Source organism: Corapipo altera, unplaced genomic scaffold (assembly GCF_003945725.1).
Source record: "Corapipo altera isolate COAL_440 unplaced genomic scaffold, ASM394572v1 359, whole genome shotgun sequence".
Lineage (NCBI taxonomy): Eukaryota > Metazoa > Chordata > Aves > Passeriformes > Pipridae > Corapipo > Corapipo altera.
Genome location: NW_020884948.1, coordinates 391570 through 413544, shown reverse-complemented (window position 1 = coordinate 413544; position 21975 = coordinate 391570). Strand labels below are relative to the sequence as shown.

Below are 21975 nucleotides of genomic sequence, written 5' to 3'. Positions count from 1 at the left end.
CTAATCAGCACACATTCCATACACATCATTTATGTCACAATGAGTTTACTATTATCTTGGAAGAATCAAGAAACAGATTGTGACATCTTTTTATTAACAAACAATGCAGTTAAGAACTCAGATAACAGTGTGGTACAAAAGATCTTATCTGTCTTGGTCTACATGCAGGATCTGAAGGAGAGATCTCATCAATCAAGGAATATTAACATAAGATAAAGTGCTAAGAGTTCAGGAAGCATCGGAGGATCTTGTGGAAATAGTCTTCACATAGCATGGGAGAGAGTAAGGGATGGGAGCAGAAGATAATGATGACATTTCTTATTGGTATGAATCAGAAGCAAATTGAATACCTTCTTTGGGATGGCTGCATTAAAGCTGAAACTTTATCATCAAAGAATTTCTTCATAGCAAATCTGTCTAGAGCCTGATCAGCACTGTCAAAAGAGAGACACAGATATCATGTCATTTTGCCTTGGTGTTTTCTTGGAAATTCTTCAGGTTACTGCTTGAAATATGCAAAAATATTTGAAAGACAAAAAGGAGGGAAGCAAGGAAAAAAAGAAGCACCTAACTAGCAACTTCAGCACTTTGGACATTGTGAACAACATTTTTTCCACTGACACCTTCTCATTCGACACATTAAGGCAGTTTCCTTCCTGAGGCAAAGCACCTACCCTCTTATTCAATTAACTGGATTGCATACATGCAACATGAATATGTTAAAGTCATAATGTAACGAACTTGGGCAAAGCCAAGCAGCTCAAGCTCCCAAAGAAGAATACTTGCCATAATTTCCTCCCAGTACCACTGGGGACTTTTCTCTACAAAATAAAAATTTATTCTCTTTTTCAAAAAGAACTATAGTACCCAGCTAGCGGATCATTTAAGCAGTCAACAATTCATTCAGTCTTTGTTTGCTGTGCCCTGAGCCACCAAGGAAAAGACTATTTAAAATAAGTGGTTTATGCCTTTTCCAAAAATTATTTAGAAGTTGCCAATTGTCTTGACAGGCTGTAAAGTCAAACCTTCTCTTTATGAATGTTAAAGATTACACAGTGTGTACTTGACCTAAAAACTTTTTCTCACCCAATCCATCATATATCTTCATATATCTTCATCCAAACTACCATTCAGAATTTAGGCAACCCATTCCTAACGGGCCAAAGACTGCATTTGCGTGTTAAAACAGAGTTTACCAACAATTACAAAGAGCTCTGTTTGACTTCACTAAATTTGATGACACATTATTCCTTCTTAAATGAGACAAATCAGATATTATAAGACATAACCAAAATAGATTCACATCATTAAAGGTTTTTTCATAGAATCATGGAATGGTTTGGCTTCAAAGCGACCATAAAGATCAAGTAGTTCCAACCCTCCTGCCATGGGCAGGGATACCTTTCACTAGACCACGTTCCTCAAAGCCCCATCCAGCCTGGCCTTGAACACTTCCAGGGATGGGGCATCCACAACCTCTCTGGACTGCCTGTTCCAGTGCTTCACCAACCTCATGGTAAAGAATTCCTTCTTTATATCTAAACTAAATCTACCCTCCTTCAGTCTACAGCCATTCCCCCTTCCCCTATCGTTGCATACTCTTGTCAAAAGTCCTACTTCACTCTTCTTGTAGGGACCCTTTAGGCACCGGAAGGCAGCCAGAAGGTCTCCCTGGAGCCTCCTCTTCTTCAGGCTGAACAACACCAGCCCTAACCCTCTTAGCCTGTCTTCGTAGGAAAGGTGTTAAGCCTAAATTCACTATGCCTAGATTTTTTGGCATGTTGCCAGAAAATGAACAGTAGCAGCAACAATACTTATGAGAGGGTACTAGAAAAGAAATATTATTGCTCATTTCAGAAACCCAACAAGAGACAATACCCAATCACCCCCTCCAACATGTTACCCTTGGAACTGGCCTTACCCAGCTGGTCCCTCCAGCCTGGAACCAGCATTACCCAACCATTCCCTCCAGATCAGAACTGGTGCCATTGCACCACTCCCTCTACCACACTTTGACCAGAAGGAACCCCTTCTCCCCCAAAGAGACTCCCTTACCCCTGTCCTCTTCTAGCTTCTGCAAAAATTAACACTGCCCTGGACAGAAGCAGGAGATATGTGCATGCTGACAAATCAGGAATTTTATTTGGCATGAACATCAAAGTCTTCTGAGTACCATTTCTGACACAGAAGCTGGCACCCTCTACAGCTGCAACCATAGTAATTTTCTGCCAGGTACCACCTTTAAGGATGACATAATATTGCAACACTGAGATCACACCACAGTACCGTACTACTCTTACTTGACTGATTTTGTCATTCACAATGCTTCTCAACAAAATATTATGAAATTGGGGCAATCACTGTTGCAATTACTACTTGAAAATATTCAAGTACTTTTTTCAGCACATACTGGTGTATACAATGCACCTGGCTTCTTGGTCTATAATGACCTCTCGACTGGGCTTACCCTAGTGAGCACAGATTGTTATCTGAGATTCTCATTTTCATGAAATCCATGAGTAATTTGCCATCAACCTCTAGTGATTTAAGACCCCATCAACTACAGCAGTGGATCAAATCTATTACTGACAGGCTGGTGTGAATTCAGAACCAAATTTGACTTAACCATGGCAGTTAGAGGGCATTTTTATTGTAATACATTTATGTACGTGCATATATATAAAAGAAACCAACGGAAAACGATGTGATTAAAAACCCAACAAACCCCTCCGAAACACATTTCATCCTTTTTGAGACCATCTATTAAATTTTATCCTTGTTGACAAATTATCAATTGCCATTTCATAATCTGAGCATTCCAAACGAATCAACTAAAAAATCAAAATAAAGTCTAGATTATTTCTTAAACTGCATTCTGCACTTTGATCAATGTCTAGGAATTTTCTATTCAAATACTGTGTCCAGATTCTAATATCTGTTTTCCTTAAGTACTTTAAGAATAATTTCTCACTGATTCAAAAGAGGTCATCTTGAAACACCCTTTAGAAGTTTCCTGCAAACCATTAAAAATCTCAGTTTTGAAGAGACCTTAGGGTGTCACCTAGTCCAACCTCCTACTGAAAACAGGACTACAAGAGCAGTGTGTCATGAAAGCAGGCTCTGTTAAGACATGCTCCAAGACTCTTTGGGAGGAATGTCTGACAAACCTTAATTGACAAACTGACAGAGACTACTCAACTAAAAGGCATTTTTCCTTATGTATATTGTAAAAAACACACAACATGCATTATTCACACTTACCTTGCAGAAACATTGATGAAGTGCATATACGATGATATGACTACACCTATTCTTCCTTTTCCCCCCTGTATTGGGAAAAAGGGAATGATAACTTATTTATTACATGAATGGGCATTATTTTATTTAAGACCCATAGTAAATACAATTTTAAGACAAGAGATTCAGTCAGTCCTTTTACTCATGCATTCCCTTTGTTGATGGAAAGGTGGAAAAAATGGGCAGCAGCTTATTTGTCAATGCAAGCTGGCTCACAAATGACAAAAAAACCCACTAAATAGGATTTCTATGAGCATGCCTGTCAAGTCTTACTGATTTAAAGGAATGGGGGGGGGGGGACAGAAAAATTGTGTCAACTATTCTAATTTTTTATTATTTTTTCCCAGAAATCATTCACAACAAGTTTAGACAATGTTGCACTTTCCAGCATGAAATGCTATAAATTACCTATTTTGGAAAGAATACGAGTTTCTAACAGGTTCAGGCATTTTTACCTCCCCAACATTTGAGATTTACAACTAATTTTCTATGGATAATTTAAAAAATGCTCCAAAGTAATTTTAAATAAATGTACATGACAAATTCAGTACAATCTACTAAGCAGTAATTCTCATGGATTTCAAAATGTTTTCAGTTTCTCAGCTGATACACATAGCTGGCTGTATCTATCTTTGCAGGTGGAAACCAAAATTACCAAAAGACATTAATCAACAACATGCATTATCAATTTGTATATAACTGTATATCTAGAAATACTTTGTTCCCTTTTCTTTTGTCCTGTGAATGGCCCTTACTCCTGGCAGTAGTCCTGCAAACTAGTAAGACTTCAAGCGTTTCATACAATAATGGCATTCTGCCTGTAAGAAATTCAGGACTGGGGACTATAGAACCTGACTTGAAGAGAAGTTTTGGTAATATTATCACGCTCATTTTGTTTAGAGTAACATCTGCTAGTGATAGAGAGACAGGTTTGCCTCAAGTGTCACCAGCATAGCTACCAACTCAGTTCTGAATTCATTTTATCCACATTTAACTAAGGTTTTTCTTTATTTCTCTTCTTTGTGAGCATGGAAGGGGAAGCTCACAGCATACTGGTAGCTTTGCTATAATGCATCGCAGTGATGCTGCCAGTTAAAACCTTGTCCCACAACAAAATTCATGAACATCACAGAACATGAAGAGCTTCTAAGGAGTTTCCTATAAAGCTGGAAAAACCTCAAGCTTCTAAATACGCCCACAGAAGTAACAGTGACCTTTGCAGGATGTGAGCTAACATCACTGCATGCTGTATCTGCAGCAGGGGCTAGGATCTTAGTCATCATAAAAAGCAATCTATAACAAGCATGCAAGGTTAGTAGATTTAAGCATACTTATATCAACTGAAGATCTGGCATACTGTTTCCAACACTGAAAACAGATCAAACTTATTATTTTTTAAAAAGAGTAAGAATAATGTTTTTGAAAATGAATACGAACTATGTGTATATAAAAGGCTCACTTACTCTGCAGTGTATTACCACCACATGTTGAGGATCATTGTTCAGCCATGATTCCATAGCCTTGCAGATGGTGCACACCTTATTAAGAAGCGGAGCATGGAGATCAGGCCAACCCACATCCATAATCTGCAATTAAACAAGTAATATTTACAAGAGACACCTTGACCCTAGTATCACATATTATAATCTGGATTCAAATAATTGTGATGGTTCAAAGTCTCCACAGTTCTTCCAATCCCAGACAACCGTGCCATTCAAATGCCATGATGCTTACAGGTCTCTTAAGGGGAAGAAGGGAATTTGTTTTTAAGATTCTGGTATTTTATAAAAATAAACAAAAAGCTCCCCCCACAATCCCACCAACCACTTAAAAGTGACAACATTTCTGAAGATCTCAAGTTTTTAAAGATTTTTCAATTAGATATTCAGGTATTTTATAACAGTAAAGAAGGTCAGAGTTAGAACAAAGATTGTTCTAATTTGATTGGTTTCATTTGATTTGAAATTTATTTCCTTAATGTGTAACAGACATGGCATCTTAATTTTTTTCCTTTTTTCTATTCAGCTTTAGTCACTACATAATACTGTTTACTCAACCTATTATTATATGCATATTTAACACTAACAAAACCAGTAACCCAGTAACCATGAACAATTTAAATCCTTTATGATCAATAAAGCACTGAAAAGGTTAAAACTAAGAGTTCTTTTAGCTTCAGTTATCTGATTGTACATTACAGTATATAATCCCAGTATCCTGTGACTCCACAAAGAAAGTATACTTGAAGTAAAATTTATAGCATTCAATAGGAGTTTTTCAGAAGTCACAACAGGTCCTGTGTATAAAGTCTAAGAAAACAACAGGAACAGGTATGTAAAACACAGACCTAACAGACACAAAACATAACTTGGGAAAAAATAAAAAGGGATGCATGTGGGGCTTTTTATCATCTTCCAAAACTTGTTCTCTTACTCTGTATATCAACACTTGCATAGCTTCAGGGCTTACCAAGACATTTAAGTTTTATTTAACACTAGAAACAGATGTTATGGAAGACAATCAATACCTTTGGGTTAAGCTTGGCAAGGTCATATCTCTTTTCAGAGAGGTTTAATACCTGTTAAAAAAAAAAAAAAGAAAAAATCAACCATTAAGATCCATAATTTATGTCGTAAATAGCTGTATTTGAAACATGAAAACTACAAGAAACTACAGTGATATGGTTTCAGGTTTGTCCACTGTTCTACTAAACTAAATTAACATTTGAAGTCAGGTACCACTAGCAAATGTATTTTAGGTATTCAGTTGTTATATGTTGAAGCTAAAACTGAAACTAAGTGCACATTTTGAAAAAGGACAGTTAAAATTCCACTACATCTTATTTATTTTGTATGGTTTTATCTGAGTAAGAGGTATAGTGAGAGACCTGGGCACCATGCAAAATAACTGCAGAGTGTAAGAATTAACAATGAAAAGTCCGTGAGGATGGTACAGCATTAAATATTCGAATTTGTGGGCCTGACAAGAAATTACTGCTCTGTCAAAACTTTGCAGGGAAGGTATGACATAGCTATTTAACTATAGCTTAGCCTATGAGATCTTCCAACTCTTCTGTTAACTCATTAAATAGCAAGTTACCATACACCTAGTGCTCAATAAGGAACAGTTAAAGAGATAAACTGTAAAATGAACAAAAAAAAAAGCAGTGTATACAAGTATAACTGTCTCTTTCATTAGAAAGTACTTTAAATCAGTATCAATAACAAAAAGCTGAAATATCAATACTGAAGAACTGAAACAATGCTACTGAGGCAGATTCACAGTGTGGCTATTTCACATCACAAGTTAAGTACACATGACATAATCACTGAAAAAGTTTCATTACACTTTTGAAATGGAATAAACAGATCATAAATTTGAGATAGAGTAAATATAAGTCCATTATATATTTTACTATTACCCAAGGACAATTTAAGAACCCTTTTCTAAAGTGTAACGCTTTTCTAAAATACCACCTGAGGCATTAACCTCAGCTGGCTCACCAAAAAAGCCAGAAGTCAAAGAGGTTAAAGGAACTACACCATTTTCCTTCTAGAAACTGGTGTCTGCTGCTCACCAATGTGGTACTTAAAAATGTGCAACTCCATTATGGACATAGTGGAAACAGTATGACATTATGGCACCTCTAGGAAAAATTACGTTTTTTAGGCAAGAAATTTATCCAGATGAAGAAATACCCAAATTAACAAGGCACTCAAGACAACAGCTTCTATTTTAAGCTGCACAAGCTTCTGAAATTACATATGATATTAACCATAAAGGGTATACACCACTTCCATTGATCAAACTACAAAAGAAAGAATAAAACTTCTTTATATTATGAGAAACATTGTCTAAATTCCAGTTTTCTGTTTTCATTTTAAACGGATTACTCCTGAAGAGCTAAATAACAATCAAAAATTTTTATGTTCATTCTCTGATATATCAGGAAGATATATCAACAATTATAAATAAGACTATACTTATCCTTCCATAAATATCAATAGTAATTTAACAGGAATGAAAAGAAAAGTCTCTTCTACAAATGAGACATTTTTTTCTAATTTTCTTTTGGTTTTAATATTTGCCAAAAAATTAAGAGTTGCAGTTTTCGGTACGGATCTCAGTACAGAGTTCTTAAAATTGGTGAAAAAGCTATGTTAAGAAATCAATTACCTAAAATTTTGTACAGGGAAAAAAAGGGCTATTTGATAATAACTTTTTTATCCATCTTTCTTGTTGCTTTATATTTAAGATCAATTTAAAATTCCTGTGTGTCAGAATACAGCCCTGTTCATGATGGGTATTTGTCATTGCTGGATCAGATGTCAAACTCAAAGATACCCAAGTCCTGTGAAGCTGAGATACTCCAGGAGTCCTATCAGCATAGAATAAAGACCAAAAGATACAAGAACCAACATTTCACATACAACAACAAATCAAGGCATTACAGAAGTCTTTGAAGGGAAGCATATACCATAAATAGATGTCACTGTGTGTTGGGTTTGGCTGGGGTAATTTAATTTTCTACACAGTAGCTCACAGTGTTTTGGATTTATGTTGAAAATGGTGTTAATAACACAGGGATGTCTTCATTATTGTTGATCAGCGCTTACACAGTGCCCTGGGCTTTTCTGCGTCTCACACCACCCCATCAGTGAGTGGGCTGGGGGTGCACAAGAAGTTAGGAGAGGACACAGCCAGGAAAATTGACCCTCACTGACCAAAGGGATTTTCCATACTGTATGACATGCTCAGCATATAAGTTTGGGGAAGAAAGTGGAGACATTCAGAGTGATGATGTCTCCCCAAGTCACCACCACACATAATAGAGCCCTGCTTTCCTGGAGATGAGTGAATATCTGCCTGCTGCAGGAAGCAATGAATGAACTCCTTGTTTGGCTTTGCTTTTGTGCAGAGCCTTTGCTTCACCTATTAAGCTGTCTTTATCTCAACCCATGTGTTTTCTTCACTTTTACTCTTCCAGTTCTCTCCCCCGTCCCACTGGTGGGGAAGCGAGCAAGCGGCTGTGTGGGACCAAGTTACTGGCTGAGGTTAAGCCATGATACAGTGGAAGATTAACTGCATCCTTTTTGGTCCCTTTTTGGCATATCCTAGGTCTACTTACTTATATTTTGGTACAAGAAAGAGAAGCATTAGCATCGGTTTCTAAATTTTTATCTGTTGGAGAAGTCACATTTCTTCTAGGTACCAAAGTCTGCAGGGAAGATACTTTTTTAGAGTAACGAAGCAGAGAAAAATTTACCGCAAGCTATGGACAGGCTTTCATCTCTCCATAAAGGACTCTTATCTCAGACCATCAAAGTATAATCCTCTACTGCTTAGAGAAAATTAGATACTTAGGATTTTTTGTTCATATTCTTCATAACAAACAGACTCAAACAGGAAACAATGCACTCACACAATTCTTTGAGTGTATCATTCCCTTCTCTGTTCTCACTATCAACTGCAGCACAGAGAGAACAACTAGGTAAAAAATGACAAATGCCGATTTGTAGTATATGTTCTGCTAGTTGAGACCCTGGCCCAATGAAAGAGCAGAACTGTTCCCATCAACTTCAGCAGAATTGCTGACTTGAATACTCTTCTGAGGAGATTTTGGGGGTTTTTTGTTTTGCCCATCATGGCTAGGCTTCACGAACGAAGATTTAGGAAGGCTCTATCCACGTTTGTTACAGGCACGCTGGTGGCTTATGAGGCCAATACGAGATAGACATATCCAATTGCAAAAGGCACAGCAGAAAGACTCCTTAGGTGGTATATTCAGCAAAACATGATTTTTTCTACGTTGTCTTTTCTCCTCAAGAGTGATCCTGCATGCGTTCTCAAAGGAAACGGCAGCGTTACAGATGGTGTGTCTCCACGCCTCCCAATTGGAAGCCAGAGTAGACCAGTTAGGTTGATCAATATGGCCAAGGTTGAGATGTTGTTTCAGGGAGTCCTTGTATCTCCTCTTCGGGGCTCCTCTCTTGCGGCAGCCACTGGCAAGTTCACCATAGAGTAAGATCTTAGGGAGGCGGTGATTTTTCATCCTTGAGATGTGCCCTGCTCAGTACAGTTGTGTTCTCAGCAACATGGCCTCAATGCCTGTGACTGCTGCTCGTTCTAGAACAGATGTATTGGTCACATAATCTGACCAGTGGATGTTAAGGATTGTTCAGAGGCAGCCTTGATGGAAGCGTTCTAGGAGACGCAGGTAGTGGCAGCAGATGACCCATGATTCGGAACCATATAAGAGAGTAAACAGTACTATGGCTCTGTAAACACTGATCTTTGTACTTTGCTTCAAGTGTTTATTTCACCAAACTCTTTTATGAAGCTTTCCGAAAGCTCTATATGCCTTTGCTAACCTGTTGTCTATCTCCCCATCGATCTTACCATCCGAGGAGATGAGGTTACCTAGGTAATTAAACTGCTGGACTGATTTGAGCTCTGATTTGCCAGTGGTGATGTGGGGATGATGGGGGACTTCCTTAGGTGCAGGTTGATGGAGAACTTCTATCTTCTAAAGAAGCTTAAAAGATGACTTTCAGCCCAAAGAGCTCAGCAGCCTCTGCAAAGCAGGATGTTAAACGCTGCAGAGCTGCTTCTGTGTGAGCAACAAGGGCAGTGTCATCAGCATAAAGCAGCTCCTGGACAAGATGGTTTAAGGTCTTGGTGTGGGCCTTCAGTCGCCTTAGGTTGAAAAGGCTTCCATCAGTACGGTATTGAATGTAGATACCGTCCTGATCATCGAGGTCTGCAATGCCCCTTTGGAGCATCATGCTGAAAAAGATTGTGAATAGAGTTGGTGCTAGAATGCAGCCTTGTTTCACACCATTCTTTATTAGAAAGGGCTCAGAAAGTGCATGGCCATATCTGACTTGGCCGTGTTGATCCTCATGGAGGGAGATGGTCATTTTAAGGAATTTAGGGGGACAACCTAAACATTCCAAAATCTGCATAGACCTTTTCTGCTCACAGTATTGAAAGCCTTGGTGAGGTCGACAAAGGTTACACAGAGACCTTTGTTCTGTTCCCTACACTTCTCTTGCAGTTGTCTGAGGACAAATACCATGTCTGTGGTGCTCCTGTTGCCTCTGAAACCACATTGACTTTCAGGTAGAATTCCTTCTGCTATAGTGGGTATTAGTCTGTTCAAGAGTATTCTTGCCAGGATTTTGCTGATATACATGTGCCTCTTGAGCAGGTTGAAGAGGTATTCAAAACATAAGAAAAAAAGAGTTTAAAAACAAGCTCTGAACCTACAACCTGGCTGTGGTTTGTCAGGTTGTCTTGTGAATTCACAAAAACATACTTGAAGCAGATGGCATCAAGGTCTTTTATGACCAAGACAGCTGATTTCCAAAATGTTCATTAGAAAATAAATTAATAAATAGAACAAAACCAAAACCAAATAAAAAAATTCCAGCTTTGCAAGAGAAACTGACTACATTCCCTCTCAGAGAGAGGACATACTAAACAAGAATTACCATATATCAGATTTTTGTAATACAAACAGGTATTGAGATTTAACTAGACTGAGACTTACAAGCTTACACTGCTGTCCCATGGAAAAGAGCACTGAGAACAGCTGAATTTGTACCTGTACTGTTTTACATACAGAAGCTTTATATACATCTTCAAACTATTACTATTTTGTGCCTTATAAGCTACCAGTGTCTGACAGAAGGGAAGTGAAAGGCACCAAGGCAGCATGCTGAGGGCATCAGACCACGGCACAAGTATTACACATGCATCTTGAGGACAATCTGGTTCATAATGCACCTATGACATTTTGGGTTGTGAGCAAAAAGATAATGTATTGAAATCATTAGATGGAATCTCTCCAGAAACTAATTTCTACTGAGAGTAAAGTTCAAGCTCCTGAAGTCAGAGATTTTACTCTAAGAGTTTATACACACTAACTAAAAAGACAGTAGAAGGAAAAAAGTAAATAAAATGTTGGTCTTGTTTTAAATTCACCTTCATAGAACAAGCTGAGACAACACATGCCATGGCACTAGCCAGAAAACAACACAGGAGATTAATAGCTTGTGTTATCATTAAAAAAAAAATCTGCACACAAGGATCATTATAGATTTGCTTAAAATTTAATTTCCTATAGAAAACTAAACAGCAGTAAAAATACGCATCTACAGCAAGTTAATGAGAAAGATCTGAGAACACACCAACAGCAATCCTACTTTTACATGTTGTTTCACAGTATACGGTAGAGACAGACAGTGAACACATGATGGTGAGAGACTATCAGATGCCCACTTGAGGAACCAGAGATAGCTGGCTGTTAGGAAAAAAGAACACACTCCACATTGCAGGGTGTGTATTTTTTAAAAGCATACTTTGGACAATGAAAATGGTCAGTGCAATCATTCTACAGTGTTTGACTATGTGTTATTACAAAGAGACTGCAGTGCCCCAGCAAAAGAGTGCTTTCAATATCTGTTCTTGACTAGCAGCTTAAAACATTACTGAAAATCTTGCACTTGCTTGCAAGGCTGTAAAGATGGACCAAAGAATAACGTCTAGTTTATAATGGTATGTGTGGACCTACCAGTAGCCTTCCTGTGTAGACAAAAGAAGATGTATCACAAAACACTCATCTTACACATACCAAGTAATTATTGCCATGTTTGGATTTGAGCATTCGGGTTACATCTTGTAGATTGTGGAGGTAAGTTTCCTCAGAACAGCTAGCAGGGAAAGATACAGCAATAATCCGCTCTGTGATGTAAGTGAGGTCAAGTTCATAGCCTTCTTCCATAATGTGATCAAAGTCCACACTTCTGTGAAGAAATTAGATATGGCAGTTCACAGCAAAGCAGCCAAGAACAAACATAGCATATTAATGAAAAGAAACTGCAACTTGAACTCCTACAGACAAGCATCAGATGTTTCCAATAATTTCATTACAATTACAACTCATTAAATGCCTACAGAGCTCAAATTATTCAGTTCAGAACACAAACTGAGTTATCCAAAAATCAGAGTTCTTCACATCAAAATCACAGTGAAAAAATCTCTGCAACCAGTAACGTGGAAAAGCACTAAAATGAATACAAGCACTTTTGGCAAATACCAGCACAACAAATTTGGGAGTTAAATAGGAAACTTCTAGGTACTTATGTCTGCACACATCTCTCTGTAGAATTCCGCAAATGCTTTACAAGTTGGTAGATTCACCAGTGATCTGTAAAACATTGCAGATCTTGAAATCTGCTCTGAGTAACACTGACACGAATCTAAAACCAGTCCCCAGACTGCAAGACATGAATATAATCCAATTAATTTCACAGGTTAGTGTACGGATACTGTTTACTTTAACTTTTCTTTCTTTTCCAGGTTAAGGGCACAATCTCACCTTGTCTGTCTTAACAGAATAATCAAAAGATTCTAGTCATTAAATTACAAAGTAAGCTCAGCAAATATGCCCAGTTGTTTTCTCAGACAGAGATTGTAAAATGGTAGTTGCATAGCAGGTCATGTCTTGCAGAAGACTGAACTCAGAAATCACAACCACAAATAACAAAATCTAAACCCACCAAGGCAAGATGTGACACTGCTACATAAAATACGAAAGAAATACTTGCTGTGATTCTCTGTCACAACTGGAAGCAGAATTCTTCGAAGCACTGTTGCAATTCTGCAACAAAGAAAACAGAACAGTCAATCCAGAAGCTTACTTACTGTCACTGATGTCAATGTTTCTGGCTTTTTTCCTTGTTTTTTATGTGGAAAATTGTAACAAGAGGATATGAGAGGATCATTGCCCTGTGTTTTGAAGGCAAACACTGTTGTTACAACCAAGTTATGTCTAACTCTCTATCACCTCTTCCAACCCACTATAGCCAGAGAAGTCTTTTGTGCTGTCTTTTGTGCTCTTCTTGGTAACTGCATTAAGATTAGAGAAAACATAGTGGTCTTTGAAAAGATGAAATTTGAATTTTTTTATAAACCTGCAAAAGCAAGTTCCTCTCAACTGATTTCCTTATGACAATATTGAAATATATACTCAATATATTCCTGAGAATTTATTGTGTAGTAGTTTATTCTTGTAATTCCATTTGTTCAATAATAGCAACTATTCATGAAAAAGTATAAAAATATTCTCCCTTGTGAACCTTGGTAAAAGGAAAAACAAAGACAGCTACTACTATACTAACAATAAATAAAAATAAATTAAAATAATTCATTCTACATTTAGTTATGTCTATATATATATTTTAGCTTTGCATATATATTATTTTATATATATATTAATTTACATATAGTATATATTTTATTTTAGCCTTTAGATAAGTATAATATGTTTTAATACAGAAAAGAAGGAGTTCAATTTAATATCATGTATCAGTAATTCCACAGGTGAAAGAGTATTCACTCCTCTCCCTCCCCTGAATATACAGAAACATGCACACAAAAGCTTATTTAGATTAAGGGTAAGAGCTGGAAGGCTGACAAACCCTATTTATTTTGGCACACACATGGCAAGTATTCCCAAACCAAATAAACTGTGTTTGAATGGAAGAGGCCTTAGAACCTTACATAAAGTGATGCTGTATATCAAAATCTGGGAATAGCTAAGACATACAATCATGAAAGTGACACGTTTTCTTTCAGAATTTCTGAAAGAGAACTGTTCTGGCACATTTTAAAGCACAACTGGTGTCATAAGGTGCACCTCACGTAAGTCCCAGTTTCACTACTTCCTGTCTTTACTTAGACAACAGAAAATGAGGGAACTTCATGGTATTTCCAGCCTCTTTTTACACAGTCCTTTCTTAGAATTTTAAAGGTTGTAGGTAATACACTATGGGTGCCAAAACAAGTAAATAACTATACTTGAAATACAAGACATAAATTCAAGGTTTTGGCATATTTTGTTTTGGTTTTGTAACTAAAAAGAAATTAGCATCATGACTCTCCCTCCACTTCCTTGGCCTCTGTTGGTTACACAGATGTATCCATTGCTTAAAAAGTACTTCCACCATTTATTAAAAATTATATGACTAAACCTCCATGTAACCTGAAAAATCAATCATTTAACAGCTTCCTCTGGTAAGAAAATAAGTGATAAAATCATTCTCTGTTGCACTGTTGTGCCACATAAATTAGCATATAACCTAGTAGCATGCAGCATATAAGCATATGAACAACAACATAATTCAAACCACTAACAAACAAAAAAAAAACCTGTTAGTGAGATATGTATTTACTGTAAGCATGCCATGTCACCTACTGAAATACACAGTTCTATATACTCTTTCCTGTTCTGTGTACAAAAATGGATAGTCCTGACAACTTCCGCAATTAAATAACTGGTACAACTTAAAATTTTAACTGATAGATTTATATTTTTGTATGTGTAAGCAATCAGCTTAGTGTTTTAGACTGTGTTATGGATACTCAAAGGAAACTTCAAACAACACTGGTAATTTAAAAGAATTCTTCCTTCGATATCTCATCTCTGTATCATGTTGCATTATATGGTCTCAAATAGCTGCAATACTCTTCTATCTGTCATTATGGGTACACTTTTATACAGATTCTGTACAGCTCCCAAAATCAACAGAACTATACCATTTTTAAAAGATACTTTGATTCAGACCATCAAACTCTCCATTGCCTATCTATGGTGCACAAAACTTACTAAACAAATTTTACTTAAACTTGCATAAGGTCACGATCACCTTGCATGTTATATGTTGGTTACAGTCAATGACTTACTGGTAAATGGACAAGCAGTCAAGGACACACAACCATTTTTCTGCATGCCCTCTAGATTATATTCCCTTCCTCTTCTTTTCCATGGCTTAATTATCTTGTAGCTAGCAATGCATTCTTTTTTTCTTCATATTTATTTTTTACTAACTCTCGATGACTACACCACTAACTTTTCCCATCACAGCTGCAATATTTAGCAAAATCCAACAAAGATATGAGTTGCTACAGAGGTAAAATGTTTACTGAAAAAGCTTTTCAAAGATTTGGTGAAGCATATAACATATATACACACACCCCTACAACATGTTCTTAATATGAATAAGTGTTCCAGCATTTCTCACAACAGGCAAGCTGAAAATGTAAGCCATATCTTACCATGCTTCTGACTGAATTCTGGTTTTGACTGACTATTAAACTTATTTCAAACTTCTGTGACTGCCTCTCTGGGCTTTTTCCTAACATTTCTGTGCAGTTTCAGGGTCATTTCACTAAGAAGGGCTTCTTTTTCATTCTGGACCAAGTCATACACACCTACCATCAGAATACAAGTTTAACCAAGCAGAGGATTCAGTGGCATGAGGCAGACTATCCATAAAGGCAAATCATTTCCATCCGAGTAAAATAAAAACAAAACAAAACAAACAAACAAAAAAAATCAAACCAACAAAAAACCCACCCAAAAACATTGTTTTCTGCCTTGTTGCACACTGGAGAGATAATAGCAAAACATTTGGCTAATCTTCCCAGAGAGCAAATGCTGCTATCTCCCAGGATGGACAATTACCTGGAAAATCTCGCAAAACTAGGTATGATTTTCATTTCCTGACAACCAACAACAGCAGAGAAGATGAAAGGGAATTAAATTAAAATCAGTGGCTCAAAATGGGTGTTTAAACACATCTGGCTAAAAATTTAGAGTTGTAACCAGGCCAGATTCAGTGAAACTAGCGCTTGATATATTGCCAGTAGGACAGACCTGAGATTAATCTTCTGTGAGCTTTTCCCCATGATTCTTGTTCCCCTGCTTCCCTGGGACTGCCTGGCAATGCAAACGCTACAACCAGTCATACAAGAAACAGAGTTTTCAAAACAGAAAACACCTTCTATTCACCTACTCATTCAGTTTTAAGGAATTTTCGTATTCCAAACAAACAGATCAATCTCAAACAATAACATATAGAAGTTATTCTTATGTAAAGAAGTGCGAGGAGCCTTTTGGTAAAATTAAGCTGCAGTTGTATGGAAGACAGCAGGGGGAAGCAATTGCTTATAAAAGACAACCATCTTCTCACCAGTCACAGAATTAGATTACCAAGCAAATTCATTGCATCCAATGCACTACGTCATTGCCCTTTTCCAGTAAAAATTCAAGCCATGCAACTCTTTCCTTTGACATCATCCTTATTTCTTTCACCACCGTTGGCTCCTGTCAGTCCTAGGCTCATCACAGAGCCCAGTTATCCCAACTTTCTCAAAAATTCAGTCCTCAGACAAAAGCATCCCAGAGTCCACTACAGTCTTTGGATAATAAAGAACCTAAAAAACAGTCCCATACTTAATTCTACATAATTTTCACCAGGTCACAACATTCACTAGACAGCCTGCTGTCAATGGAAGCATAGAAAGTGAGCCAAAGAGCCCAATTAAACTAAAGTACAGCTTGAACAAAACAGACTTTTGAGATCAGCCCTGTTAATTCACCTTCTTCTGACACCAAAGATGGTGAACTTGTTTATGGATTACCTGGTCTGCCTCAAATAGCAAGCTTGTGTTTGTCCAATGCAGCATGCAGCATCTCATACCTTTACAATCCTACTTTGAGCCACTCCACAGCTTCAGAGCAAAAACATGACAAAAGGTATAGTATAGGCCATCTCACACTGTGTGGCACAGAGGTGGCATTGAGACAACTTCTCCATAAAAGTCCAGAAACAGAAGGAATAAGAAATAACCTTCCTGCTATATCTTCTGTGATGAAAGGCTGACTCTCAAGGAAAAAAATGGAGACAATCAAGTAAAAAAATAACACCTAAAAAAAAAATCATATCTGTAAAAAAAATATCAGCAAGATGATCATCCACGACTTTTCCAAGAACTGAATACGGAAATCTGCATTACAATCAGTAGGCTTAAACACTTCAGAGGCTAAAGTCCTCTGTCATAGAGTGCCAGAGACCAGAAAGGACAAAGGGTAAAGGGAGATCAGTTTTACCCCAGATAAACTCATTTGCATTTTGGCAGTACACTGAGTTACTATGTTTTATATAACAGTTCTAGAAAAATAGATTAAAAAAAAAACTTAGTGGGTAAACTACTAGTTTCCAATACCAAAGTAAAACTAGACACATGGGCCATGCATGAACTTAAAAATACCAGGTGGGATAATGACTTGCCCCTTTTGAGACCAGAATCAAAGACGACAGGCTAAGGAAGCCAAATGAAAAATCATTCAGTTACCTTCCCCAAGGCCCTGTTCCTGGCATTGAACTATAATAATATCTGCTTAAAAGCTATCTCAGCAGAATATAAGAAATACTGATTTCAAGGACTGGGTTGTTTTAAACAGTTGAAACAGCTGTACATGAACTACACATATGTTCCTCCAAGAAACAGCACTGCTGAAAACTCAGGGCTCCAGGATCTGATATGTATTCATGCAGCTCATCTGTTTCTCTCTTGGGGTCCTTCTTGAGTGAGAGTATTAACAGGTATAAGGACCAATGAATAGAAACTACAACTATCTGAAATGTAAATCACTAATTAATCTGTGGCTTAAAGGTATCAGGACATATTTTGAAAGAATGACATGGATCTATTTGGGATGTAAGTATTTTATTTGTGCCTATTTTTCATGTTGCTATAAGTATCAGAAAATTTGATTAGCTAATCTGCCATAAAACTACATGTATTTTACACAGCATTTTACACAGCTTCTGAAACTCTTTTCCACATGATTGCTCACCATTCAAACACCATAAATAAGAATAAGAATAGAGAGACTGATCAGCAGAAGACCTGAATACATTTGAAACAAATTTGTAATGCATTTTCATTCCCCAAGCCATGGACAGGGATCAGAAGAAATTCTGCAACCTATTCTAAGGCACAGTGTAACAGTTCTATACACTCCAGGATACTGCAGAAAAAGACAGAACAGTGAACTACACTGATAGTTGGACTACTCCACCATGATAATTCCTACTGACACAGTGAATGTGATGTTTTGGATGAGAACCAGAATTTGAATACCAGAACCTGAATTTGGTCTCTGGCTTTAGAATGATTCCTATTGCAGAAAAGATTCATGCCTTGCAAATGCAAATGTCTCTATGCTATTGTGTATGCATTGCTTAGTAAATTTTACAAGTTAATTAAAAATATTTTTGAAGTTCTCTCTGCAGAAGAGATTTATCATTTCTCCTGCAGACGGCTATTTGAGAGCAGATTTTAGTTCTGTTCTGTATGCTGTGTCCCATAAAAATCATGATCTGTTCCCCTGTGTAGTATAACAGCAAGACTCCAAACAGATGTGCCCCTGGCAGTGTCTGCAGAAGTTATAAATCCCAGCTTGCTTTCTCTCTGCTAAAACCTACCCAGATGGCAAAGGTGCTCCTATGATTCTTTCCTATGACACTTGAGCCAAAACAGGTTAGGCTCCTCTAAACAAGTTCACTGTAGGGCTCTGCAATCCAGCTCATTTTTATCAAGTTTGTGGGGCACTTGGATATGGAGTTCTATCTAGCAATCTGCCAGGGAAACAGGGAACCAAAGAGGGCAGAAAGATCATCTTCCAACTCACTTTTATTGACAAAAGCAGCCCTGCTCACAGCCTGAAATCTCCTGGTACAGCCAGGTTGTCTATTCATCCTTTGCTCTTTTCTTAAAATATTTAATTCATAACAGAGAGAAGGTATGTAGCACATTTTTGCTACTAAGGACTCTTTAGAAGAAAATACTGAATACATATAAAGTTATTATTCAAGTGAGAATGAGGCATAATTAGTGTTTTAATTAATGTAAAATTTCACAGGTATACATACTCACATTTGGAAAACTGTATTTTTGAAGCCTTAGCTCTACAATGTCTCAAGACAAAGAGTTTAAACAAAGTTTTGTGAGGCTAGCACCTACCCCTAACCAGTGCTATTGTCTCTTGCACACACAGAACAGGAGCACTAACTCACTCTAACCCAGGTGAGTTAGAGTCGTGTCAACACTGAAATGACTGTATTCCACTACGAATCTATGGAGAAACTTCCTATATTCATATTTAAGTGTTAGGCAGGGAGTGTACTTCAACTGACTAAAATAATACATGTGGTCTAATTCTGGTTGTAGTATAGTTTCACAAGTACACTAGAGCTTTGAAAGAGCTTCCTGAAGGAATACTATCCACAGGCAATGTATTTAAGCACAACAGATACAGCAGAGTGTAAAAAAGTTTCTGCATTAATTCACACATACCACATGGTGAGGCTCTGTAGAAGTAATGTATGGCATGATCCAGTACTACCTAATACAAAGCTCCTGTATGTGTGCACTCTGCTTCCTAATTCTGTAAATAGCGCACAGTGGAAAGAAAAAAATGCGGTGGCAGAGGGAAAGACTTCAGAGTAAATCTCCTGCGTTTCTCTCTGACCTATTTAGGATGTAAGAGATGAAAACTGAAGTAAACTTTCATTACAAATTTTGCACCCTGTTAACTAACAGAAAATTATGTACACACAATCCTTGGATAGAAAGTGACAGAAACACTTCTGCCAGCCTTTAGTTGAAACAAGAAGCTTAATTATTTGTTTTAAATATGTTAATATTAAGAATAAAATAATATTCCAGTCCATAAGGGCACAAGGAAGCCCTCTAAATGTAAGAAAATGCACTTCTTATTTCCCAAGTAAGAATGTGCTATCCATCCCTCAGAGCTATCCCAAACACTAGAATTAAGCTAACAAAATTTTGCATTCTAGGTAGTGTCAGAACCAAGTCATCCTTTGCTCCTGGAGTATACTTGTCCATAGAAAGTAACTACCAACAATTTCAGGAAACTTGCTAATGGTCAAATAATAATCATTGCAAAATGCAATAAGACAAAAGGCACAGCTGAAAAACATTTAAGGCTGCCTTCAAAATGGCTGTGCACAAGGTATTACATGTACAGAAAAACAACCAGAAAACATATGATCTTGGCTTGTGCAATAAGCAACCAGTAGAAACAGAAAACCCTCTAAAGTATTCAAATGTAACACAATTATGCTAAAAACTTCCAACTAGTGACAGAAAATGATCTACAATTATTTTCCTCACAATGTATCTCATTATTTTGCTTCATGCTTGTTGCACTAGAAGCAGCTGTCAAAACCAATTATTCACATACAGATAACTAAGAACTTAGTTCTTCTCTGATTTTTTAGTTTTAGTTAATTTGTCTAGATAAGAAAGCAAACAGCAAACTGAAAGGTGAAACAATCACGTCACTAGTCATTTATAGCTGGTTTCATTATCAAATATATTCTAGCAACTAGAAATAACTCTAATTTTATTAGAACAGTGTGGTTGATAGCATGGATTCAACCACAGAAATACCCTTGGTTGTAGAAAAACATTCATTGCCAGGCCAAGTAAACAAACTATACAGCTAATACAAACGTAACCTCTGAATGTCTCCTGTCTACATGGGTAACCAAGGATCAGAACTCTTTACACCCTGCACAGAGTGGCACCAGCAGCATTACAAAAAAAATGCAATGCACACAAGACTAGCACTGTGCAACACATGCTCATTTGTTGCAATAGAGAACTGCGCTGGAATTGAACAATGAATCAGTGAAGACCATGTACATCTTGCAAGTCCTTTCCTCTGTCCCTTTTTAAATTTTAACCTCATTTTTACAGTAGTGAATCAAATACCTGCATCACAGTTGCCTACTAACAGATAGTTAACTATAGGTATCTCCCATTATTTATTTAGAAATCTACAAAACTTGACATCTCTGTTAAAAGATAACTCTAAAGGACTTCAAAAAGTTGTCTTCTTTGTCTTACTTACTTCACAAAAATTGTGCTAAAAGTATACTTTTAAGGGCTATCAGTATCGAAATCAGCTATACGTCCCATTTGCACAAATTTCTACATCAGTTAGACTGCTGGGTTCTATTGCACTTCAATAAAAGTATTTAATACTACTTGTACCAGTAGTACTACAGCCATAGTAATAAAGGGTTGGAAAGGGGCATTTATTTGTTTTGTAAAAAACATGGCATACAAATGGAACAAATAAAAGCTAAAAGATCAATTGCATATTGACCACAAGACAAAAACTAGTATCATTCTTGCTGGGAAAAAATAAAATCTCTTGACTTTCTGTACTCTTCTGAATACAATTCAGTCTATGAATACTTTAAGATTTATCTTTACTTTCTTCCCTGCTTAAATTAAAAATAAGAAATGTAGAGGTCATTTCATTGTTCCTGGATAAACTGAAGTGTGAAGAAAAACCACTTATGCTAATCAGAAGCTAATTTCACATAGTATAGAAATCAAAATGTGTACTTTAAAATGGTTAGCAATGGATGCTTTGTGAAGTTGTAGTAAAAACAAGCAGACACAAACAGGAAAATAAATCAGGCCAAGTAAAAGAAAAAGGAATAAATAAAATTACTTACGCTTCTGGTTACATGATTTTTAACCACCTCAGAGTTAGCCTGCAAAAACAGAAAAGTTAACAAAACTGACTTTAGTTTTCCAGATAGTTTAACTACATTCTAAGAAATCCCCTCCTAACATATACACACAACGACAACAAATTCATCTTATCATCTTATTCATCATTCAATATTCATCTTATAGTACTAACAAACAAATTATCTTTCAAACAGATGTGGAAAAACTAATTGATTTTGCATTATCATTCTGCATATTCAGGTCTTGTAAGAC

The 21975-nt window shown here is 36.9% G+C and overlaps 1 protein-coding gene across 16 annotated transcripts in view; it reads right to left on the bottom strand.

Annotated features, from left to right (window-relative positions):
• Positions 1-21975, bottom strand: part of TNS3 (tensin 3) — a 206917-nt gene that overhangs the window by 91381 nt on the left and 93561 nt on the right. For 12 of the 16 annotated variants that reach the window (XM_027662849.1, XM_027662851.1, XM_027662852.1 and 9 more), the window contains 7 exons: positions 21705-21743; positions 12909-12961; positions 11933-12104; positions 5825-5875; positions 4761-4883; positions 3262-3326; positions 351-434 (listed from right to left, as the gene is read on the bottom strand). In XM_027662849.1, coding sequence (XP_027518650.1) covers positions 351-434; positions 3262-3326; positions 4761-4883; positions 5825-5875; positions 11933-12104; positions 12909-12961; positions 21705-21743 — 587 coding nt within the window. Of the gene's footprint in view, positions 1-350; positions 435-3261; positions 3327-4760; positions 4884-5824; positions 5876-11932; positions 12105-12904; positions 12962-16844; positions 17207-21704; positions 21744-21975 lie in introns of those variants that run through there. The other 4 variants (XM_027662858.1, XM_027662861.1, XM_027662860.1 and 1 more) reach the window with 4 other exon arrangements.